A 22,089-nucleotide genomic window follows, 5' to 3' on the forward strand; every position below is an offset into this window, starting at 1 on the left:
CAATATGGCGGCCCCCATGAGACACGCATTGAAAAATACAGTTGAAGACATTAAGTCATTTTTAGATACACCAGAAGACTTTCTATCGTGAGTATACGAATTTTGTGTTGTGAAACATTTTATAAATTCGACTTAAATAAAGATTTGAAATGATGATATTTAGCTGTGTAGAAAAAACCGAACGTGTCTACCAAGTTCTATATTGTTCATTAGTCCACCTAAATGGCCGTCAACGAATCTTTTGACGTTTTTTTTTTACTATGGCACTGGCAGACTCGTGACAACCATCAGCCCAGCAAAAAGTAGCGAAGGGTCCTTTCGCAGAGAATCCTCACGGCCACAATTTTGAAATTATCTCCGTTAAAAATTCAAATAATATATTATTGCCTACAAATATTAAACTCATATTCATATATGTCATTATGCCAAAAAACATGTTCAGATATCATAAAACACTTACACATGTCGATTGTTTATCAAGTATCCCGATATCTGTAAATCTAGGACAAATCTGATGTGTACATGTATAAAAGGTTGTTTGTGACCTAGCCATAATAATGCGGGTAAGGGAACTTTTTTTAACATTTGGATATTCATTTTGTTCCCTAAACTCCACAAGTTGACTGATTCATACAAATGTAAAATATATTCTTCAACTGGAACTCAACAATATTTAGTACAACATTGTTAACCCTTTAGCGCATGTATACGAGATAGGCCGACATAGCTCATTAGCAGATGTAAACGCATCTGACCGACCCTATACACTACTGGATGTAAACGCATCTCCTGCATATTTCAATAGGGTCATTTCAATACTTCAATTTTGCATCTTTCTTTTTGTAAACAATATCCCGGATGTTTATAAAGCTAAAGCTTAACCTTTTGCGTATTGATTTTCCCTCGAAAATGTTGTCTGCTAAAACTTGAAGGTTATTATTTATACTGCCAATCACTGGTGTGAGATCCCACTGTCACGTAATAAATCCTCGAGGAATAGCAGTACTGTACAGTATGGAATTTCCCCAAAAACATTGATGCGTAAATCATTGAATATATTATGTCAGTTGAATTAACCATTAAAATCAATAAAGATTATAATAATTTGAAGATAATATTTTGTGTTACAAACAATAGAAACAATAAGTAGCCGAGAAAATGATGAGTAAATTTTCTGCTGAGCTAATTGATGGCGAGCATGGTTCCGGTCGTAAAATAGGTCAAGTAAACACATTTGTGCAAGGGTTCATGATCTAGATCTTTTTATTCATTACTTTGAAAACATTTCTTGGCTTTCTTTTTGTAAAGAATTTTATGAAGGGGTAATAAAGTTAAACAGACACTCTGGACTGGATCTCTCAGCTGGATGACACCGGATATTCCGGCCACATTATTTTGTATTATACACAAGAACATCAATTGTCGGCTTTTTAATCCATATGGGTCTTTTTTATGATAGGGGTAATAAAATTTAGATTGATCTCAGCATTTTATTACCCTTTGATTTAATGCAATTATGACATTTCAAAGAAATGTTACAATTCCATCTTGAAAATGCATTCACAGATGAAATAAAATAATTTTATCTTTCATTATTGACACCATTCATTGGATAATTTAATTATCTATAAAAATGTATTCACATAAAAAAGATTTGGAAACAATTATTTGGAGTTATATTGATTTTAAGGTCATACTGCTGTATTCATTTTCTCATTTTCAAATATCCTGAAAATACCTATGCAGATAAGGACTGCTTATCAGTAAGTTGGCTATTGACTGGGAGGTGTAATCTGGCCACTAGTCTATGTGCTAAAGGGTTAAATAAAAACACAAAAGTGACAAATAAATTATTTTTAGCCAATATCTTTTTCTTATCACACTCAACTATTTCATGAAACACAAATTCAGATCGATCTGTCAACAAAGCATCGCCATTTTAAGCTCGACTATTCGAAGAATAAGGAGAGCTACACATGTATTCTACTCACCCAAGTGTCGGCGTTGGCGTCACACCTTGGTTAAGGTTTTGCTTGCAAGCACACATAGGTTAATATCTCAGCAACTACTTGAGGTATTGCATTCAGACTTGATACAATGGTACTCAACCATCCAACCTACTTAATTAACCAAGTTAGATAACTCTAGTTTGCATTTAATTCAAATAATTGCCCTTTATTATTTGATTAGAAATTCTGGTTAAGGTTTTGCGTGCAAGCACACACAGGTTAATATCTCAGCAACTACTCGATGTGTTGCATTGAGACTTGATACAATGGTACTCAACCATCCAACCTACTTAATAAACCAAGTTAGATAACTCTAGTTTGTATTTAATGCAAATAATTGCCCTTTATTATTCCACTTAGAAATTCTGGTTAAGGTTTTGCGTGTAAGCACACATAGGTTAATATCTCAGCAACTACTTGATGTATTGCATTGAGAATTATTACAATGGTACTCAACCATCCAACCTACTTAATTACGGTAACCAAGTTAGATAACTCTAGTTTGCATTTAATGCAAAATAATTGCCCTTTATTATTCGACTTAAAAATTCTGGTTAAGGTTTTGCATGTAACCACATTTAAGTCAATATCTCAGTTAATATATCATGTATTGCATTGAAACTTTAGATATGTATTCCCAACTATCTAACCTACTAAATTAATGAAGTAAGATAACTCTTTTTTTTAAATAATGCAAATTATGGGCCTTTATTATTTGACCTAGAAATTCTAGTTAAGGTTTTGCATGTAAGCACATATAGGTTAATATCTCAGCAACTACTTGATGTATTGCATTGAGACTTTATACATTGGTACTCAACCATCCAATCTACTTAAATAACCATGTAAGATAACTCTAGTTTATATTAAATTCAAATAATGGCCCCTTTTTTATTCGACATAAAAATTCTGGTTAAGGTTTTTCATGTAGCCACTTTTAAGGCAATTCCTCAGCCAATACATCATGTATTGCATTGAAACTTTACACACAGGTTCCAATCATTTAACCTTCTTATTTAATCAAGTAAGATAAATCTATCTTTCATATTATATAATTTTTGCCCCTTTATTAGGCGAATTAGAAATTCTGGTTAAGGTCTTGCATGTTAGCACACATAGGATAATATCTCAGCAACTACTTGATGTATTGCATTGAGACTTTATACTTCATGGTATTCAACCACCCAACCTAACCTAGTTAGATAACTGTATTTTGCAAATAATAGCCCTTTATTATTAGACTTAAAAATTCTTGTTAAAATTTTGCATGTAACCACATTTATGTTAATATCTCAGCACATCATGTATTGCATTGAAATCTAATCTAACAGTGATCCATGCATGTTTCGCCAAAACTTCAATCCTTACACTGAAAAGCGGCGGAAAAGTCGAGCGCACTGTCTCTGTGACAGCTCTTGTTAAACTATCTAGCAGGTGCCCGTTATCATTCTGCTCAATATTCTTAGTGCTGGGATCTTTCATTCTTGGCTAGGAAAACAATAAGTGGGATATGGACACGTAGAGTTGCCAAAACAAAAATTGTCATAGACCTTAGGCCAAAAAAAAAAATATGTCTGGTTCAGGAAACGTTGTCCCAAAAAATTAGGAGGGTAGGCATTTTTTCCATTTTTTTTTTTTTTTTTTTTTTTTTTTTTGGACGTATGTTGTCTATGTGTAGACGATGCACAGAGCAGTCAGATCACTTTGTAACTCCCAGCATGTGGTATTGTGATGTGTGCTTGTTTCAATGCAGTCATTTAACCACATAATAACAGAGCATTTCAACCCTGTATTATCTGTAAGGACCACAATGGAAATAAGGTTTTATTTTAACTCTTTTTTGTGTTATCCTTGACATAAATGTTATATATGTTTATACATGTTTAAATTTGTATTTGTCATGTTATATGCAATTTTTATGTCGAATAAATCTATCTAATCTATCTAACCATGTATCATCTTTGTTTATTCACATTATTTTCCTTTTCTATGCTTGCTGTTTATGTACCCTATGCCTTTTAGTCACCCTCTGTACAATGCTAACCTGCACAAAGAGTTCACAAAAGCATGTGGTATTGTGATGTGTGCTTGTTTCAATGCAGTCATTTAACCACATAATAACAGAGCATTTCAACCCTGTATTATCTGTAAGGACCACAATGGAAATAAGGTTTTATTTTAACTCTTTTTTGTGTTATCCTTGACATAAATGTTATATATGTTTATACATGTTTAAATTTGTATTTGTCATGTTATATGCAATTTTTATGTCGAATAAATCTATCTAATCTATCTAACCATGTATCATCTTTGTTTATTCACATTATTTTCCTTTTCTATGCTTGCTGTTTATGTACCCTATGCCTTTTAGTCACCCTCTGTACAATGCTAACCTGCACAAAGAGTTCACAAAAGAGATTCATGTACAACCTAGTATTTTATAAAAATTCCATTTTTTAAAGATTTCTGTCGACAATTTTGTTTAAAATATCTTGTAAAGATAAGTCACTTTAATACATCTCTTTTGTGAATTCTGTCATTGTAACAAATGCACATTGTGAGTGGTGTTGCACAAAATCATATAAGGCATTAGCTAGGCAACCTTAGTGCACTGAGGACCTAGGGGTCCAGGTTAGAAGAGCAACAAAAGTATTATCCAATACTTTGTGAGTTTAATATTATTAATTGACTGTTGATATATTTCCCAAACACAATTATTAAAGTACAAAATGCGTACATTCAATGACATGGCAATTTTTTCACTGTGCAACCATGCTGGACCGCTTTCATGACCTGCCGCTCTGCTCCATGTTCACATTTTTGGAGTTTTATGGCCATCAAAGTGGCTGGTGAACACGCCATGGGCGCCGCCATTGTTGTGCGCTCTATTAACCCAAAGATCGATATAAACGCGCTCTATTAACCCAAAGAGCAATAACTACAGAAAAGAAAATTTTCAATACGCAGTATAGCGGTTTTCGGCCGCGATTTCGAAAAAAAAGTTTAGGGTCGGCGGGTAAAAAATAGGGTCGGTCGGGTTTCCTGAACCAGACATATTTTTTTTTTTGGCCTTAATGACAATTTCAATTCAGTTTAGATCACTGTCAGGTATATATTGAACAATTTTTTCATTATTATTCAACATCGATGCATAACATATATTATTTCGCCCGGTGTTAAATGGTAGAGAGTTGTAGCATTACAGGGATACATAAGAAATGTCAAAATAATAAAAAGATATCCCTGATCGCTCATTGTTGTAGCTATATTGTTCATGAAATTGATACCGTAAATTACTGATTTCGATGTAAAAAAATGCCTGCGTCTTACAACCAGTAACAATCTTTTGCAAAAAAAAATCTAAGGTCGATTTCAGGCCGAAAGTTATTTAGATTTATGTAGAAAGGGATATTACCCACGTCATATCGATCGAGATTATATGGGTTAAACAGCAGTTGACGGTTGGGATACGGTGTATCGTAAGACGTTTTTTACTTTAAAAAAAAATATTGTACGATTAAAGTTATTCAATATTATTTTGTATACAGTATAACAATAATTAAACATACATATAAAGAAGCAAAGCTGTGCACTGTCAAATATTTTTTGTCAGTGGTATGATAAGGTGTGATAAGCTCGCACTGCCCTCAAGCAGTTTAACTTACCAATGGTACAAACTGTTGCGATAATGGTCTTGTTTTTTCGCAAGTTGCCACGGTCTATATACAGGTGTTGACATTTTGAGAAGAAACACATACATAATACGGTTTTTGCTTTACAAAACAAATTCTCGAAAGTTTATCGTTTACAATCCACCGTCAGAAAGAATATTTTGCTTTGTATTAGTATTATATGTTTAAAATAACTATCGCCATTTTTACGAAAAACAAAAATTTGGTCACTGTCAACAAACATGTTGGCAGATATTGGCAGACAATTTTAACATTTTTTCTATGCGTCCTAAAACCCAAAACATAGACAGAGTTTTTCACAGATGTTTTTGCCTGCGTCTTATAACCCCATCGTAACCTGTCATTTACGGTAACTATATCACAGGTGTCCATCAAAAAGCTTAAAAAACTAAAAAATATGGTCCTCTGTCCTTTTATATAGTTCAAAATAGGGAAAAAACAAATTCAATAAACATCCTCAAATTTTAATAAACAAAAGTGCTCCCAGAACTCCAAAAAAACATCTGTTTCCCTGTCAAACTCTTCCTGTTTGTATTTTATTGCAGAAAAAAAACAACAAAGGCTGACAAATTTGCCATAGCTGCCAAAGGTTTGTACGACACCAGTCACACTGCACAAGACTTTACAACCAACAACTCCCTTCCTCAGTTGACAGTAAAAGGGTTTGATGATGAGCAGATTTGGCAGCAGCTTGAGCTAGAAAATGATGTGGCAATCAGCATATTACTGTCCCATTCAGCACGTCTGCTATCAAGTAAAACAACTTGTGCATTTATCTCAGCAAGGAATAAAGATGAATCTTCTGGTCACCAGTCTGCCTCCAAAAACAAATTGGTCCACAATAATGTCAAAGGCAAAGAATCTTTAAATAGAGTTGGGGATCAGGCTGCAGGTGGGGACCTAGACAATGCTGGTAATGACAGTGACTTTGATGATGATGTTGATGATTTTATAAAACAGACTTCAGATGTGGATAATGATGATGAGCCATTTGATAAAAATGATAAATTTTTTGACTTCACTGGAGATTCTGATGAAGATTTAGAGTATGGTTCTCTTGGTCAAACTGGTGATTTAGATAAGGAATTATTTGATAAAGAGGAAAGTGATGAATCTGGTGAAGATTCAAAGAATAAAACCGATACAAAGAATAGTTCAAAGACTGTGACTTTCAAATTTGAGGATGGAAGTGACAAGCAAAGTACAAACAGGAAAGGAAAGTCTGACCAAGTGTCTATGCTTAATATTAAGAAGAAAAAGAGTGTTGTTGATGATGCATTTTTCAAGCTAAGTGATCTTGAGCAATTCCTAGATAAGGAAGATAGGCGTGAGGAGAAAAGACAGAGGAAAGAAGAAAAGGCGAGAAGTGGGAGGGGTGGAGCCGAGGATGATGACAGTGAGGAGGATGGGGAGGAGATCGACCTGTTTGCTGAAATAGATTCTGAAGAAGAGGTGAACAGCAGTTTTTTTACTTTATTTTCACCTCAATGTTGTCTCTGTCTTTTTTCATAGTCAGATATGTTATGTTACTTAGGGAATATAGAAACATCATCATCAATTTATGGTTACTAAGTTTGAAATGTTCAACAAAAGGCTGTGTTGAATTAAATTCTGTGATTAAATGTTTATTAAGGTTTTTTTCTTATATATGTGAACTGAGGCATTTCTGTATACGGTAACCCTCATTTCATAATGTAGTTGATTAGGCCAAAAAAAAAAAATGTCTTGTTTCTGGTCACATGCCTCAAAAAAAACAGGGTCGGTAGGTAGGTGTTTTTTTTTTTTTTTTTTTTTATTCAAACCTTTGGAATGAAATAGTATAGCGTTTGAAAAATGATGAAATATTGTCTGCCAATACAACATCATCAAATATGGCTTAAAGGAAACTGGACACAAGTTTATAACCATATTTATGTATTTATTAGTTTAACAGAACAACAACAGCACTATCACATGACAAGAAGCAACAAGTCCAAGACTAGAATTTGAAATAATCTCAAGAAACAATTGTCATTCTTTGTCAGAAAACAAATATAAACATGGATGGAAGAAACCGTAATACTGGGTATTTAAACATCACAGAGACAAAATATCATTTTATTAGATTCAGTGATTTATGCAATGCATAAAACTATGTCTGTGATAACCTTTAGCTGTATATTTTTTTATGTTTAATATGAAAATTTTGAGTCAGATATTTATCTAAATATTTTTTTCACAGGTTTTATAAAAAATGATGTCTTTGTTCTGATCATATTCACACACACACACACACGCACGCACGCACGCACGCACGCACGCACGCACACACACACACATACACACATATATGAAAATAATAATAAAATGACATGTGTTTATATGAATAAATCTATAAACATTTTCACCTGTTCATTATTCATTCAAGACTTCCCCATGTCCCAACCCCATAAACCAATTTATCAAGGTATATATATATATGCATTCATAGCCAAAACAGTGAAAACTTAGATCTGTAACATACTATGTTAAGCAAACAGATTTGACCCTGATCAGACAGCTCATTGAGATGTCTTATCAGGGTCTACTCTGTGTGCAAAGGCATGCCAAAGGGTTTCTGAGGTAAAGGGTAAACATCACAGAGACAAAATATCAATTTATTAGATTCAGTGATTTATGCAATGCATAAAACTATGTCTGTGATAACCTTTTTGTTGTATATTTTTTATGCTATGAAAATTTTGAGTCGAATATTTAACTGAATATTTGTTTCACAGGTTTTTATAAAAAATGATGTCTGTGTTCTGATCATATTTATACACACACACATATATATGAAAACAATAATAAAATTACATGTGTTTATATGAATAAATCTATAAACATTTTCACCTGTTCATTATTCATTAAAGACTTCCCCATGTCCCCACCCCATAGACCAACTTACTTAAATGAAGTAGTTGAGTCATACACTGCAGATATGTAACATACTATGTTAAGCAAACAGATTTGACCCTGATCAGACAGCTCATTGAGATGTCTTATCAGGGTCTACTCTGTGTGCAAAGGCATGCCAAAGGGTTTCTGAGGTAAAGGGTAAAGTTTACTACTTAGTATGCACGGTTAAGTATTGAGTTCTACTGTAAACACGTCATTACTTTTTGGCATAAATCTCTTCACATAAATCTCTTTTATATTTATCCAGCAAACCCTATCTTCTATGTGAGCAGGACTAGTATTGCCTCAAAAAGCTGGGTGTTACAAGATAGGATTTGATGGATACACAAAGAAAATATTTATCATGAAAACACAAAATATGTTTTATATCTGGAGCTCTTTTTATCTAAATGACCACAGTTCCTACTTTATTTATTAAAAGCAAACTGATCAAATAACCCAGATAAGAGATCGCCCCTTCATTCTTCTATCTGCTTTAATTATAGTATCGGGCACCTAACTAAGTGTAATGTCAATGGTTCTTCATACAGAAAATTAATTTTAATCCTTTAAAACATTAAAAACGAAGGTCCAAAAATGAAACGTTTTAATATGACGTTCGGTATTTGAGAGAGACGAAGTATTTAAATCCATTCACTCAGCATAATGATTCACGCTTCGTCGGCATTATTTTGCCTTAATTCGTCAGATTCAAATAAACCTTGTATATGTGTATAGATAGTCTTTTGAATTACGAAAATGTCGGTGCCAAAACTGTCATTCTCGGTCGAGGCATTATTTGTTTTACGATGGTCCTTTTACGATATCTAAACAACCATACAACTTACCGAACATTTAGCTTCAAGTCGGACATTTTCTCGCTCGCCATGTAAATCGATGAAAAGACTTTTTATTGTTGTTTGCGAATGGGCAACTTTAATGACACTACAACCGTCGAAGTGCGAACATTTGTCTATTTTTATGGCTATCAAATGCGTAACAGACGTCGTCTGCGCAGGGCCAGCCATCTTCGACACGGCCGTATAAAAAACACGTCACGAATATAATATTACTGTCGGATAGCACGGTTTACTCTTCGGCGCCGGGACCGGGAATCCCGGCTCACTTTACGCTAATTATAAAAAACGGTCTTTACGCTATAAAAAAAAAACGGTCGGGGGGTAAAAAGTAGGGTCGGTCGGGTGACCAGAAACAAGACATTTTTTTTATTTGGCCTTAAGATGAATTGTTAGCCATAGTTTAAACACATATTTTTATTTCAGGATCTTCATTATGCAGACTTTTTTGATCAACCAGATGGTGAAGTTGAAAGACAGATTAACTCCGAAGATGATGACAGCGATAGAGACGCTGAACATGGTGATTTAGGTCGGGAGGATGGTGAGAAAACAGGCAGTGATGAAGAGGATGAGGAGGATGCAGCAGCTGATGTTGGTGACAATGGAGAGGAATCCAATACAGATGTACTGTACGTCTGGCCTAGGATGTAGTTGTGATATTACTAAACACCATTATTCATTTATATGAAAGAAATTAATGGCATTACTTGGAATTGGCAAATAATGTGAGGTAGTAAATGAGTACATTGTACTTGATCCATGAACATGCAAACACTACCAATTGGATATACAAAATCTAGAAATCGTTAGGAATGATTTTTATAATTTTCACCATTTTCATATTTCGCAATCAATGCTTACAGTGCAACAAGACATGCTCTCCAGAGGAACCTGTTGTTGGACTCGGACAGTGATGGGGAAGATGCGCTCGATATTCTTGGTGGGAAGAAAAAACAGGACTTGTCCTCATTCGAGCAACGTCAGGAAAAGGTTCACTTCTAATTAAGCTATTTTTAACTTGTTGTCATAGTCTTGGTGTTTTAAAAAAAATCATTTTAAAGGCTGAAAACCTACCAGTCCAATGATGCTAAACATAGAATTTATTTGGCATGGCCTTTATTTCCACAATATCTATGGCCTTTAATTCCACAATTTCCAATTTCCACAATTTCTATGGCCTTTATTTCCACAATTTCTATGGCTTTCATTTCCACAATTTCTATGGCCTTTATTTCCACAATTTCTAATTTCCACAATTTCTATGGCCTTCATTTCCACAACTTCTATGGCCTTTATTTCCACAATTTCTAATTTCCACAATTTTTATTGCCTTCATTTCCACAATTTCTATGGCCATTATTTCCACAATTTATATTTAAAGGATGTTTCTAACAATAGCAACTTTAGCAATAAGGATTGCAATAATGTATTTAAAAATTTGACTTTGGCATGTAAATTGTATTTAAAGTGAGAAAAACCTGTTAAAATGATGTTTAAAATAAATGACATTGATCATGGACAGTGATTTTTTTTGGAAATATTTTTTTCCGCCTGTGCCTTGCAAATTGGGAAAAAAAATCCAGATTGGGAAAAATACAAAATCAGATCAAAATAGCAAATATAATGGCAAATATACATGTTTTCACCTTTTTATGCATACTTTATGCTGTGAAAGAGTTAATCTTGTCAAGATTTTGTTTATTTATCAAGAAATTCATTGCTTTTTTATACACTAACATAATGTGCATTTATCAAATTGGGAAACATTTATACTTTTTTGGGAAAAATGGACATTTTTTTCGCAAGGGCAAACAGCCTTTAGAAGGCAGTAAATTGCACCAAAAAAAATCACTGATGGATTTAAAATGCATCCTAACTTAAACAAACTAAGTGGCTAAGTCTTTGAAATGTTTCTACTGGCCTAGCCTCTGTTAAATGCAAATTATACAGTAAACTTTCATTTGATTTATAGATTTCTTGTAATTCCCACTTTTCAGTAATTTAATATTATTTTATTCATTATCGATGAATATTTTTTATTTATACATATGAAACAAAATGTTCAGTATAGTTAAATAGGGCATTTCACTCTCGGGTAATTGCGTAAATCGCAGCCTTTTTTACATGGTCACCCTTTTTATATAAGATGCAGTATTTATGTAATTCTAATTTTTTCGCATGTAATAATATGAAATTCATGAAAACAACAGTTGAAGAAGAAGATGAGTGAGCTGGAGGAGCGTATGTTGTCGGAGAAGCCGTGGCAGATGACCGGGGAGGTGACAGGCGGAAAGCGCCCGGAGAACAGTCTGCTGCAGGAGAACCTCCAGTTTGACTACACCACACGTCTAAGTGAGTTTCTACATATACATATTGATATGAAACTGTTTACAGCATATTCTGATAGAGAACACATTATTATAGCACATTTTATAGTTGTTTGATGCTGATATAGATGTTTTCCTTTGTCTCATAGTCAGAAGGCCTTCAACATATAACTTGTTAACATTTTATCAAGGACATTCTTCCTGAAACTTGGTCAGAATGTTTGACTTCATCAAACCTGTTTCATGACAAACATGGCCAAATATATCTTTGGCCCAAAAGTAGCTCGCTAGGTCAAATCAAGAGGTGCCTGCAAGACTTGCAATTTCCTGAAATTATAGAAGCACATGTCAGCTCAAATATTTGTAGAGAATAAAATTTAACACAGATAGTTCTAGAGGCTACATTTTCTACCAGATTTTTTTCAGCCTGAAGATCTTATGCAATGGCAAGGTGTCCGTCTATTGCTAGTGAACAACATACCGTTGTAATTAAACTTATACAGTAGTTTGATATCCATGAGAGCTTGGTTCCTTTCTTAAACCGATGCTGGATAATTAGCCCTTCAGGCTTGATATGCAAAAGAATTGTAAGAATTTTCAAGACAACTTTGTAAAGAGAGTTGTGTATTATTTAGGGATTGAAAATCGGACCAAAGTCATAATCGATCATCGAAAATAATCGGACGAGCCATTTCGATCAATCATCGATTATATAATCGAAACGGAACAAGTGAATATATTACAAATATATTCAAAACTATATTGGTTTGTACATACATGTCTTTAAATGAATAAACATATTACAATCAGTTATGTTTTATATGCTGATTAGTTATACATTCCAGGTTACAATTTGTAATTTAGTAAAATGTTTTTAGGAGATAACTTAAAAAATTATTGAGAATAAAAACTTTTTCTTTTAAAAAGATTTTTCCACACTTCAAGTATATACCAGACAGTAGTTTCATATTTATTAAAAAGATCAACCATAAACTGATGAATTATTTACATAATTATCAGCATTGTCATCACTTTAAAACAGATATTACATAATTTGGAACAAAAATGTAGTACAAAATGTATTTACATGTAGCATTTAAAAAAATGTTCCAATCTTTTACATGAAATACTTATCAATTATCTTGACATCATGTTGAAATGAATTTAATATTTTTCTAGCAAGATATAACATGGGGAAATGCTGAATAAATAATCATTTTTACTTGATAAAAAAAATTATATTTGATATTACAATGAAGATGATTTTTTACAGAGTCTAAGTCTGGATTTTCACTCAGGAATGTTCATAATAATAGACTAAATGTTAATAACTGGAAAAACACTATAAACCTGAACATGATTCTTTAAAAGAAATTAGACGCTTATTTAGATGACGCAGGTATCGACAGAATATCGACATGTTCGTCCATGGGAGCTGACATTTTGAAACGGATGATGCGAGAGTTAGCTCCCCTGATTTCTAATTGCCGTATAGCGCCGTATAAGTCCGTACCGTTTCCTGTTTTAAAGAAAATCAGGACATACACAACACGGTTACTTCCCTTTGCCGTACATTAGCCATAATCGATTATGGAATAATGAAATCGATTATCGCCGATCTTGGACACAAATAATCGACTTTCGACAATACTCGATCATTGTTTTATCCCTAGTTTTATTGCAGTAATGTTTTTCCCTTTCCTCAAAATACTGCTTAGCAAAATTATTTTCTAAGAGAGATGAACGTTTTATTGTGGGAATAAATGCAATTATTGCTTTCACTTTAAAGTGTTACAGTTGTAATAGCATATCTGTATTTTATACACTTAGTTAAGTTAGTATAGTTCTTGCCCTTTGTGAAACATGGTTCAGTGATTTCTTTTCTTTGAATTTGTTTGCCAGTAGAGCATATGCACAAGGGTGTCTTATTTTTGAATGTCTTAAATTTATGAGTTTAGGTCAAGTTTGAATGAAGGGTTAGGTAATAATAAGTTCATAATATGGAAATCATATCAAAATTAACCAAAGGGTTGCATTTCATTGATAAGTATTAGAAGGACATGAAAGATGTTTTGTCATAGTAAAGTGAATGCAATTTACTGTGCCAACATTAATCTTTGACAATGCTAATATCAATCAATTCTAGACTTCTTGAATTAACAGTAATACATTTACATATCTGTGCGATTTCATTTGCTGCTTGGTTTCAGCTCCTGAGATTACGGAGGAGACAACCAAGAGCCTGGAGGACCTCATAAGGCAGAGGATCAGGGACAAGGTGACATCTTGTTCCAATATCATATTATTATTTTAGCCCCACCGCATAGCGGTGTGGACTGTATAGGAATCAAAAGCTCTTCTGTCAATCATTCAAAACCTGGTTTTCGTCACAATGTGGCATTTTTGTTAATTTATTGTTTTACAATCAATGAAGATATCAGATTTAATTCTATGAACTTATTCACAGTAACAAAGTGCTCTTTTGTGACAATCTATATATCTCCAACATAAATATTGTAACAGTTATGGCCCTTTGTAACTTTTTAAACAAATACATACTTTTCATGTTTTCATACATTGTTATTTTAACAGAACATATTTTAGTTTCACCTGCCTTGAAAGGTCGGTTGGGCATTTGGGTGGGATGGCATTTGGGTGATCAATACCTTTAGAACCCTTTGTCCAATCATGACCAAATTTTGTTAGAATGTGTATGGGCATTATATCCCGCCAAGTCGCTCCTGTCACTCAAGAGTTATCGCCCTTTAATTAGATGTATAGTAATTACCAACATTGTCCAATCAATAACTTTAGAAGCCTTTGTCCAATCATCAAATTTGGTCAGAATATATATGGGCTTAATACCTTGGACAAATTCAATAAGTAGCCATATTGATGTTGTCACCGGAGAGTAATTGCCCTTTAATTACCGAAAGGTCTAGAGCTTTTGAATTATAGACGTCATACTGAATGATCGTATACAGAATGATCTTACTGACGAGAGAAGTAGTGCACAGGAACCATAACTATGGTTGCAGTATGGTCTTGCCCTTTGTTGATATTCATGCTTATTTTTTCCAAAGCATTACTTGAAAAGTATTCGAGGTATTGACTTCAAACTTCATATGTGGATAGATCTCATTAAGGTGAAGTGTAGTGCACAGAAACCATAACTTTGGATGTAGTTTTTATTTTCAAAATAACTGCTCTTATAATACTACTGTTTAAATTCCTGTGATAACTTAATATGTTTTTGGGTATTGACTTCAACTGTATAAAAGAAAAAATATTTTGTTTTTGGTCAACTTAATAAAAAGACTTGGTTTTAAAAACTAAAAATAATCCTTATTTCCCAGATGTAATAGTCCTAATGGCTATAAAGTAGGACCATTAAATCAGTTGATGCCTTTCCACCGACAGGGCATTCAATGAGCATACTTCACTCCTAGTAATACTTCTTATGATAAATAGGTGGTGAAGTGGGGGTATAATTCATATTTAGTGATAGCTCTAGTTACTATTTGTGAAAACTTGTTCTTATTGGCCAAGCAATGTGATTTTTTATTTTTATTTATTAAGGATTTGCCACATTTTTTCGTGTGTGCATTTGACCAGTATATTCATGTTTCAGCAGCATTTACTTTTCAAAAATTGCAAAATCACATAAAAATTTGTCAAAATGAGAATCCAGCTTCATGTGGTTTCCGTATTAAACCCTTCTTTCTGAGTATGTTTTTGTTCAACATGTATTGTAGATTTTATATAATTCCAAAAACGTGTAATATTGCATAAATAAGATAAAAAAAATAGTATAATCATGCTATTGTTATTTCTGTGGAACTAAGCAGGCCTGGGATGATGTAGAGCGCAAGGTGAAACCTAAGGAAAACCCGTTCGAGTTCAAAAAACGAGTTACACTCGACCAGGAGAAGAGTAAACTGAGCCTTGGACAGATTTATGAGCAGGAGTACCTCAAACAGCAACAGGTAATATAGGACAAAACCAAATGTGCAGACATTGATAGGTATGGATGGGTATGTTCGGACAGTTATATGTATGGATGCGTATGTTCGGACAGTAATATGTATGGATGGGTATGTTCGGACAGTTATATGTATGGATGTGTATGTTCGGACAGTAATATGTATGGATGGGTATGTTCGGACAGTTATATGTATGGATGTGTATGTTCGGACAGTTATATGTATGGATGTGTATGGTCGGACAGTAATATGTATGGATGTGTATGTTCGGACAGTAATATGTATGGATGTGTATGTTCCGACAGTAATATGTATGGATGTGTATGTTCGGACAGTTATATGTATGGATGTGTATGTTCGGACAGTTATATGTATGGATGTGTATGTTCGGACAGTTATATGTATGGATGTGTATGGTCGGACAGTAATATGTATGGATGTGTATGTTCGGAGAGTTATATGTATGGATGTGTATGTTCGGACAGTTATATGTATTGATGTGTATGGTCAGACAGTAATATGAATGGATGTGTATGTTCGGACAGTGATATGTATGGATGTGTATGTTCGGACAGTAATATGTATGGATGTGTATGTTCGGACAGTTATATGTATGGATGTGTATGTTCGGACAGTTATATGTATGGATGTGTATGGTCAGACAGTAATATGTATGGATGTGTATGTTCGGACAGTTATATGTATGGATGTGTATGTTCGGACAGTTATATGTATGGATGTGTATGGTCAGACAGTAATATGTATGGATGTGTTTGTTTAGACAGTAATATGTATGGATGTGTATGTTCGGACAGTTATATGTATGGATGTGTATGTTCGGACAGTTATATGTATGGATGGGTATGTTCGGACAGTAATATGTATGGATGTGTATGTTCGGAAAGTTATATGTATGGATGTGTATGTTCGGACAGTAATATGTATGGATGTGTATGTTCCGACAGTAATATGTATGTATGTGTATGTTCGGACAGTAATATGTATGTATGGGTATGTTTGGACAGTTATATGTATGGATGGGTATGTTCGGACAGTTGTATGTATGGATGGGTATGTTCGGACAGTTATATGTATGGATGGGTATGTTCGGACAGTAATATGTATGGATGTGTATGTTCGGACAGTTGTATGTATGGATGTGTATGTTCAGACAGTAATATGTATGGATGTGTATGTTCGGACAGTTATATGTATGGATGGGTATGTTCAGACAGTAATATGTATGGATGTATATGTTCAGACAGTAATATGTATGGATGTGTATGTTCGGACAGTAATATGAATGGATGTGTATGGTCAGACAGTAATATGTATGGATGTGTTTGTTCGGACAGTAATATGTATGGATGTGTATGTTCGGACAGTTATATGTATGGATGTGTATGTTTGAACAGTTATATGTATAGATGTGTATATTCAGACAGTAATATGTATGGATGTGTATGTTCGGACAGTAATATGAATGGATGTGTATGGTCAGACAGTAATATGTATGGATGTGTATGTTCAGACAGTAATATGTATGGATGTGTATGTTCGGACAGTAATATGTATTGATGTGTATGTTCGGACAGTAATATGTATGGATGTGTATGTTCGGACAGTTATATGTATGGATGTGTATGGTCGGACAGTAATATGTATGGATGTGTATGTTCAGACAGTAATATGTATGGATGTGTATGTTCGGACAGTTATATGTATAGATGTGTATATTCAGACAGTAATATGTATGGATGTGTATGTTCGGACAGTAATATGAATGGATGTGTATGGTCAGACAGTAATATGTATGGATGTGTATGGTCAGACAGTAATATGAATGGATGTGTATGGTCAGACAGTAATATGAATGGATGTGTATGGTCAGACAGTAATATGAATGGATGTGTATGTTTAGACAGTAATATGAATGGATGTGTATGTTTAGACAGTAATATGAATAGATGTGTATGTTGAGACAGTAATATGTATGGATGTGTATGCTTTATTATGCCCCCCCCCCCCCTCGAAGAAGAGGGGAGTATTGCTTTGCACATGTCGGTAGGTCGGTCCGTCCGTAGGCCAAAGCTTGTCCGGGTAATAACTCAACAATCCCTGGACCCATTGTCATCAAACTTTACATGTAGGTTGGGCCTGACCAGTAGATGACCCCTATTGATTTTAGGGGTCATCAGGTCAAAGGTCAAGGTCACAGTGACATTTAAAAGTAAATATATTGTAAAGCTTGTCCGAGTGATAACTTAACAATGCCTAGACCTTTGGTCGTCAAACTTGACAACAAGAATGGCCCTGACCAGTAGATGACCCCTATTGATTTTAGGGGTTTTGGGTCAAAGGTCAAGGTCACAGTGACCTTGAATGATAAAAGGTTGTCCGAGTGAAAACTCGACAATGCCTGTACCCATGGCCCTCAAACTGGACTTGGAGGTTGGGCCTGACCAGTAGATGACCCCTTTTGATTTTGGGGGTCATCGGGCCAAAGGTCAAGGTCATATGGACCTTGAATGATGAAAGGTTGTCCGAGTGATAACTCGACAATGCCTGCACCCATGGCCCTCATACTTGACTTGTATGTTTGTCCTGACCAGTAGATGAACCCTCTTCATTTTTGTGGTCATCAGGTCAAAGGTCAAGGTCACAGTGACCTTGAAGGCAAACTCGACAATTCCTGGACCTATGGTCATCAAACTTGACATGAATGTTGGGCCTGACCAGTAGATGACCCCTGTTGTTTTTGGGTTTCATTGGGTCAAAAGTCAATGTGGCCTTTAACACAAAAAAATTAACAAAGCTGCTCCCATTGATATCTCAACAAAGCCTGGACCTATGATCATCAAACTAGACTAGGGGGTTGGGCATGACCTGTAGATGACCCCTTTTAATTTAAGTGGTCATCAGGTCAAAAGTCAATGTCACAGTGACCTTGAATGCAAAAAGCTTGTCTGTTTGACAACTTGACACTGCCTGCATCCATGGCCCTAAAACTTGGAGGTCCATGCATATTTCATTCAATTTTCCAAATAATCTTGACAACATGGCACTCTGTGGGGGCATTATGTTTGACAAACATCTCTTGTTTATGTCTGTGTTTTGTGTTCAGACAGAGGAGGTGGAGAAGAAGGATCCAGACCATGAAGAGATCAAGAAGATGATGACTTCCCTTTTCATCAAACTGGACGCTCTCTCCAACTTTCACTACACACCAAAACAGGTACATTGATTGGCTGTCTTTGTTAAGGAAACTTGTAGCCTTTGATGGGTTTGCTTACTTTCTACATGAGGGTAGAATGATTCATATTTTATGCACATGCATGAAATTCCTATAGTGATCTTAATTCAGATTTGTTTAATAATCTCAGAGACTCATTGTTATGTAGTCACTCTTATATGAAAGAAAATGTTGAACCCTATGTTTTAAACTGCTCACTTACAGTTTAAAATAGGAGTCTTTTTCAGAACACTAGTCAAGTTCATTCTTAACAAAGTAACAAAATACTTTTAAGATCTTCAAATATTTCCAATCATGATAATGTTGTGTTATGTATGGAAGTTCATCACTTTGTAAAGTGTACTGAACGTTTCCCTAAAAATTTCATATTAAGCACAAGGAGTGCATCACTACTCTCTTTCATGCCCCTCCCACTTTTTTACTCCTGCTCTCTCTCTCTCTCTCTCTCTCTCTCTCTCTCTCTCTCTCTCCTCTTTTAGTTCTTCTACTAAAGTTTTTTTTGTTTTACTACAATTTGTATTTGTTTTTTTATTGCATTACATGTAATGTATGTTTTAATACTTTATATGACACTGTTGGCATTTTGCTTATTGTGTGACGTTTTGAGAAAGGGCCATAATTTGTGAAAAACTTGTGGCTCAATCTCTTTGCATGTCCTTTTTTATGTTGCAATGCAGTTTCTGTTTCTCTGTTGTTTTCATCACCATATATTGTATAAATGTATCTTCTTGCAATATAGTATGATAATATTAAAATAAAATTATTCTAATAACTTTTCTTTATTTTGCCCTTCAAATGTGTTTGCATTTCTGTTTATTCTCGAAATTGTCATCTTAAAACATTACTTCAACTAACTTGATAAAACATTAGTTTATCAAGGCATACTACCTGCACATGTATTAATGATGTTTGTGTCTTGGCCAGGCTGCTCCTGAGGTGCAGATCATCACCAACCAGCCTTCCATCGCCATGGAGGAGGTGGCTCCAGTTGCTGTTAGTGATGCCAAACTCCTCGCACCTGAGGAAGTCAAGGTCAGGGACTTATATTAAAGGGAGTAGGCAAAAAAAAAAAAAAATCTTACTTAACTCTCAATAAAATGCATGAAAAGCTTACATGTTTTTTACTTCAGTTAAGGATATGAGGTGAATGATGTCCTTTGTATTATAACTATAATATTAAGTATGTATGCTTTCGTTAAATTCATAATACAGAAGTGCTGACAAATCGTCAAGAATAGATGAATTCACTGCCCAATGTGTATTCTGTTGTGGCATACTAGGAAAAGAAGTAAAAGACTTCCTTATTTTAGACTTGTGTAACCTTTTTATTTCCTTTTAGGATAAAGTTCAAGGTGAAATGAAGGGAGCCTCTGAACGAACAAAAACTGACAGAGAACGTGAACGTCAGAGAAAGAAGAAGGAGAAGCGAATGAAGCGTAGGGAACGTGAACAGCGTGAGCGGCTCATTGAGAAGCTGAATCCTGGGCTCGGGAACAAGTACAGTAGGGACAAGGCCCTCAAAGATCTGGAAAAGGACAGCAAGACACAGAACAGTCGCGTCACACTGCTCAAGGTGAGGTCATAATGCTCCAAGTAAGGTTACTATGCTTGGTTAGGGTTCACTCTGCCCAAGGTGTCGTTAACACTGCTCTGTGTGGTGTCACACTGCCCTGGGTTTGGGTCACAATCCCTGGGTGGAGTCACACTGCTCTAGGTAGGGTCACAATTCCCAGGTCGAGACACACTGCTACAGGTTGGGTCACACAGCTCCAGGTGGGGGTCACAATGCACAATGTGGTGTCACACTGCTCTGGGTGGGGTCCAACTCCAAGGGGGGTTGGGGGTCACAGCTCCTGGTGGGGTCACACTGCTTCAGGTGAGGTCACACTGCTCCAGGTAGGATCACACTGCTTCAGGATAGTTCACATTGCTCCATGTGGGATCACACTGCTTCAGGTGAGGTCACACTGCTTCAGGTGGGATCACACTGCTCCTGGTGGGGTCAGACTGCTCCAGATGGGTCACTACTTGACTTGTCACACTGCTCCAGGTGGAATCACATTGCTCCAGGTGGGTCACTACTTGACTTGTCACACTGCTCCAGGTGGGATTACACTGCTCCAGGTGGGTCACTACTTGACTTTTCACACTGCTCCAGGTGGGATCACATTGCTCTAGGACGGATCACACTGCTCCAGGTGGGGTCACACTGCTCCAGGTTGGGTTGCATTGCTGAGTATAGGGTCACACGGCCCCAGATGGGGTCACACTGCTCCAGAAGGAGTCACAATCCCTGGGTGGTGTCACACTGCTCCAAGTGGGGTCACACTGCTCCAGTTGGGGTCACACTGCTCAATTTGGGTCACACTGCTCCACCTGGGATCACAATGCTCCATGTGGGGTCAAACTGTTCCAGTTGGGATCACACTGCCTCAGGTGAGGTCGCACTGCTCGAGGTGGGGTCACACAGCTTGTGAATACGGTCAACTAGGGCAGGGCTGCTAGTACTTACCTGGCCAACAGCTGCCTACAAATGTTTGCCATTATGTATTATTTCATGGGACCAAAGAAAATGTCATACATTCACAATTAAAAATCCAGTCACATACAGATTTTTTTTCTTTGTCTTTAATCATGATGTGTTTTATAAAATTTGCTAGATTATAAATACATCTATAAAAATATCCATCATATGTGTGTTTTCAGGACGACAGGAAGCAGAAGACAGGCCTGACATCATCCAAGTCATTCTTCAGTCAGCTACAGGACGAAGTAAAGGCTGGGGTCCGCAGCAAGCAGGCAGAGAAACGCAAACAGACAACACTCACAAAAAATGCCAATGTCAAAAAGTTCAAATTATAGAGATTATAAGCCTCCGCGAAAACCATATGAAAAAGACTTCTTGCGAAAGTTCATTCACCCAACAACAAACATTTGATTCTTATCATTCTTCAGCGTGGTATAAGTGTACTCAAAGCCAAGCATGTGCTGATATATTTTAAATGTATGCGTTATAATTGAAAAATGTTAAGTAAAAGTTGAAAAATAA

At 35.4% G+C, this 22,089-nt stretch overlaps 1 protein-coding gene across 1 annotated transcript; it reads left to right on the forward strand.

Moving 5' to 3' along the window:
* Nucleotides 1–22,089, forward strand: LOC128228498 (U3 small nucleolar ribonucleoprotein protein MPP10-like). Its single transcript, XM_052939839.1, has 11 exons — nucleotides 1–87; nucleotides 6,247–7,153; nucleotides 9,901–10,106; nucleotides 10,341–10,467; nucleotides 11,688–11,829; nucleotides 14,015–14,082; nucleotides 15,653–15,790; nucleotides 18,912–19,022; nucleotides 19,965–20,072; nucleotides 20,380–20,613; nucleotides 21,747–22,089. Exons 1-11 carry the CDS (start codon nucleotides 5–7, stop codon nucleotides 21,900–21,902), a joined length of 2,280 nt encoding a protein of 759 aa, XP_052795799.1. The 5' UTR covers nucleotides 1–4; the 3' UTR covers nucleotides 21,903–22,089.

The sequence above is a fragment of the Mya arenaria genome, chromosome 3 (assembly GCF_026914265.1).
Source record: "Mya arenaria isolate MELC-2E11 chromosome 3, ASM2691426v1".
NCBI lineage: Eukaryota > Metazoa > Mollusca > Bivalvia > Myida > Myidae > Mya > Mya arenaria.

Coding starts and splice junctions, on each gene's coding strand:
- LOC128228498 (XM_052939839.1), top strand. CDS start 5: ATGGCGGCCCCCATGAGACACGCATTGAAAAATACAGTTGAAGACATT. Junction 10,468..11,687: donor TCGAGCAACGTCAGGAAAAG/GTTCACTTCTAA, acceptor TGAAAACAACAG/TTGAAGAAGAAGATGAGTGA. Junction 20,073..20,379: donor TCGCACCTGAGGAAGTCAAG/GTCAGGGACTTA, acceptor ATTTCCTTTTAG/GATAAAGTTCAAGGTGAAAT.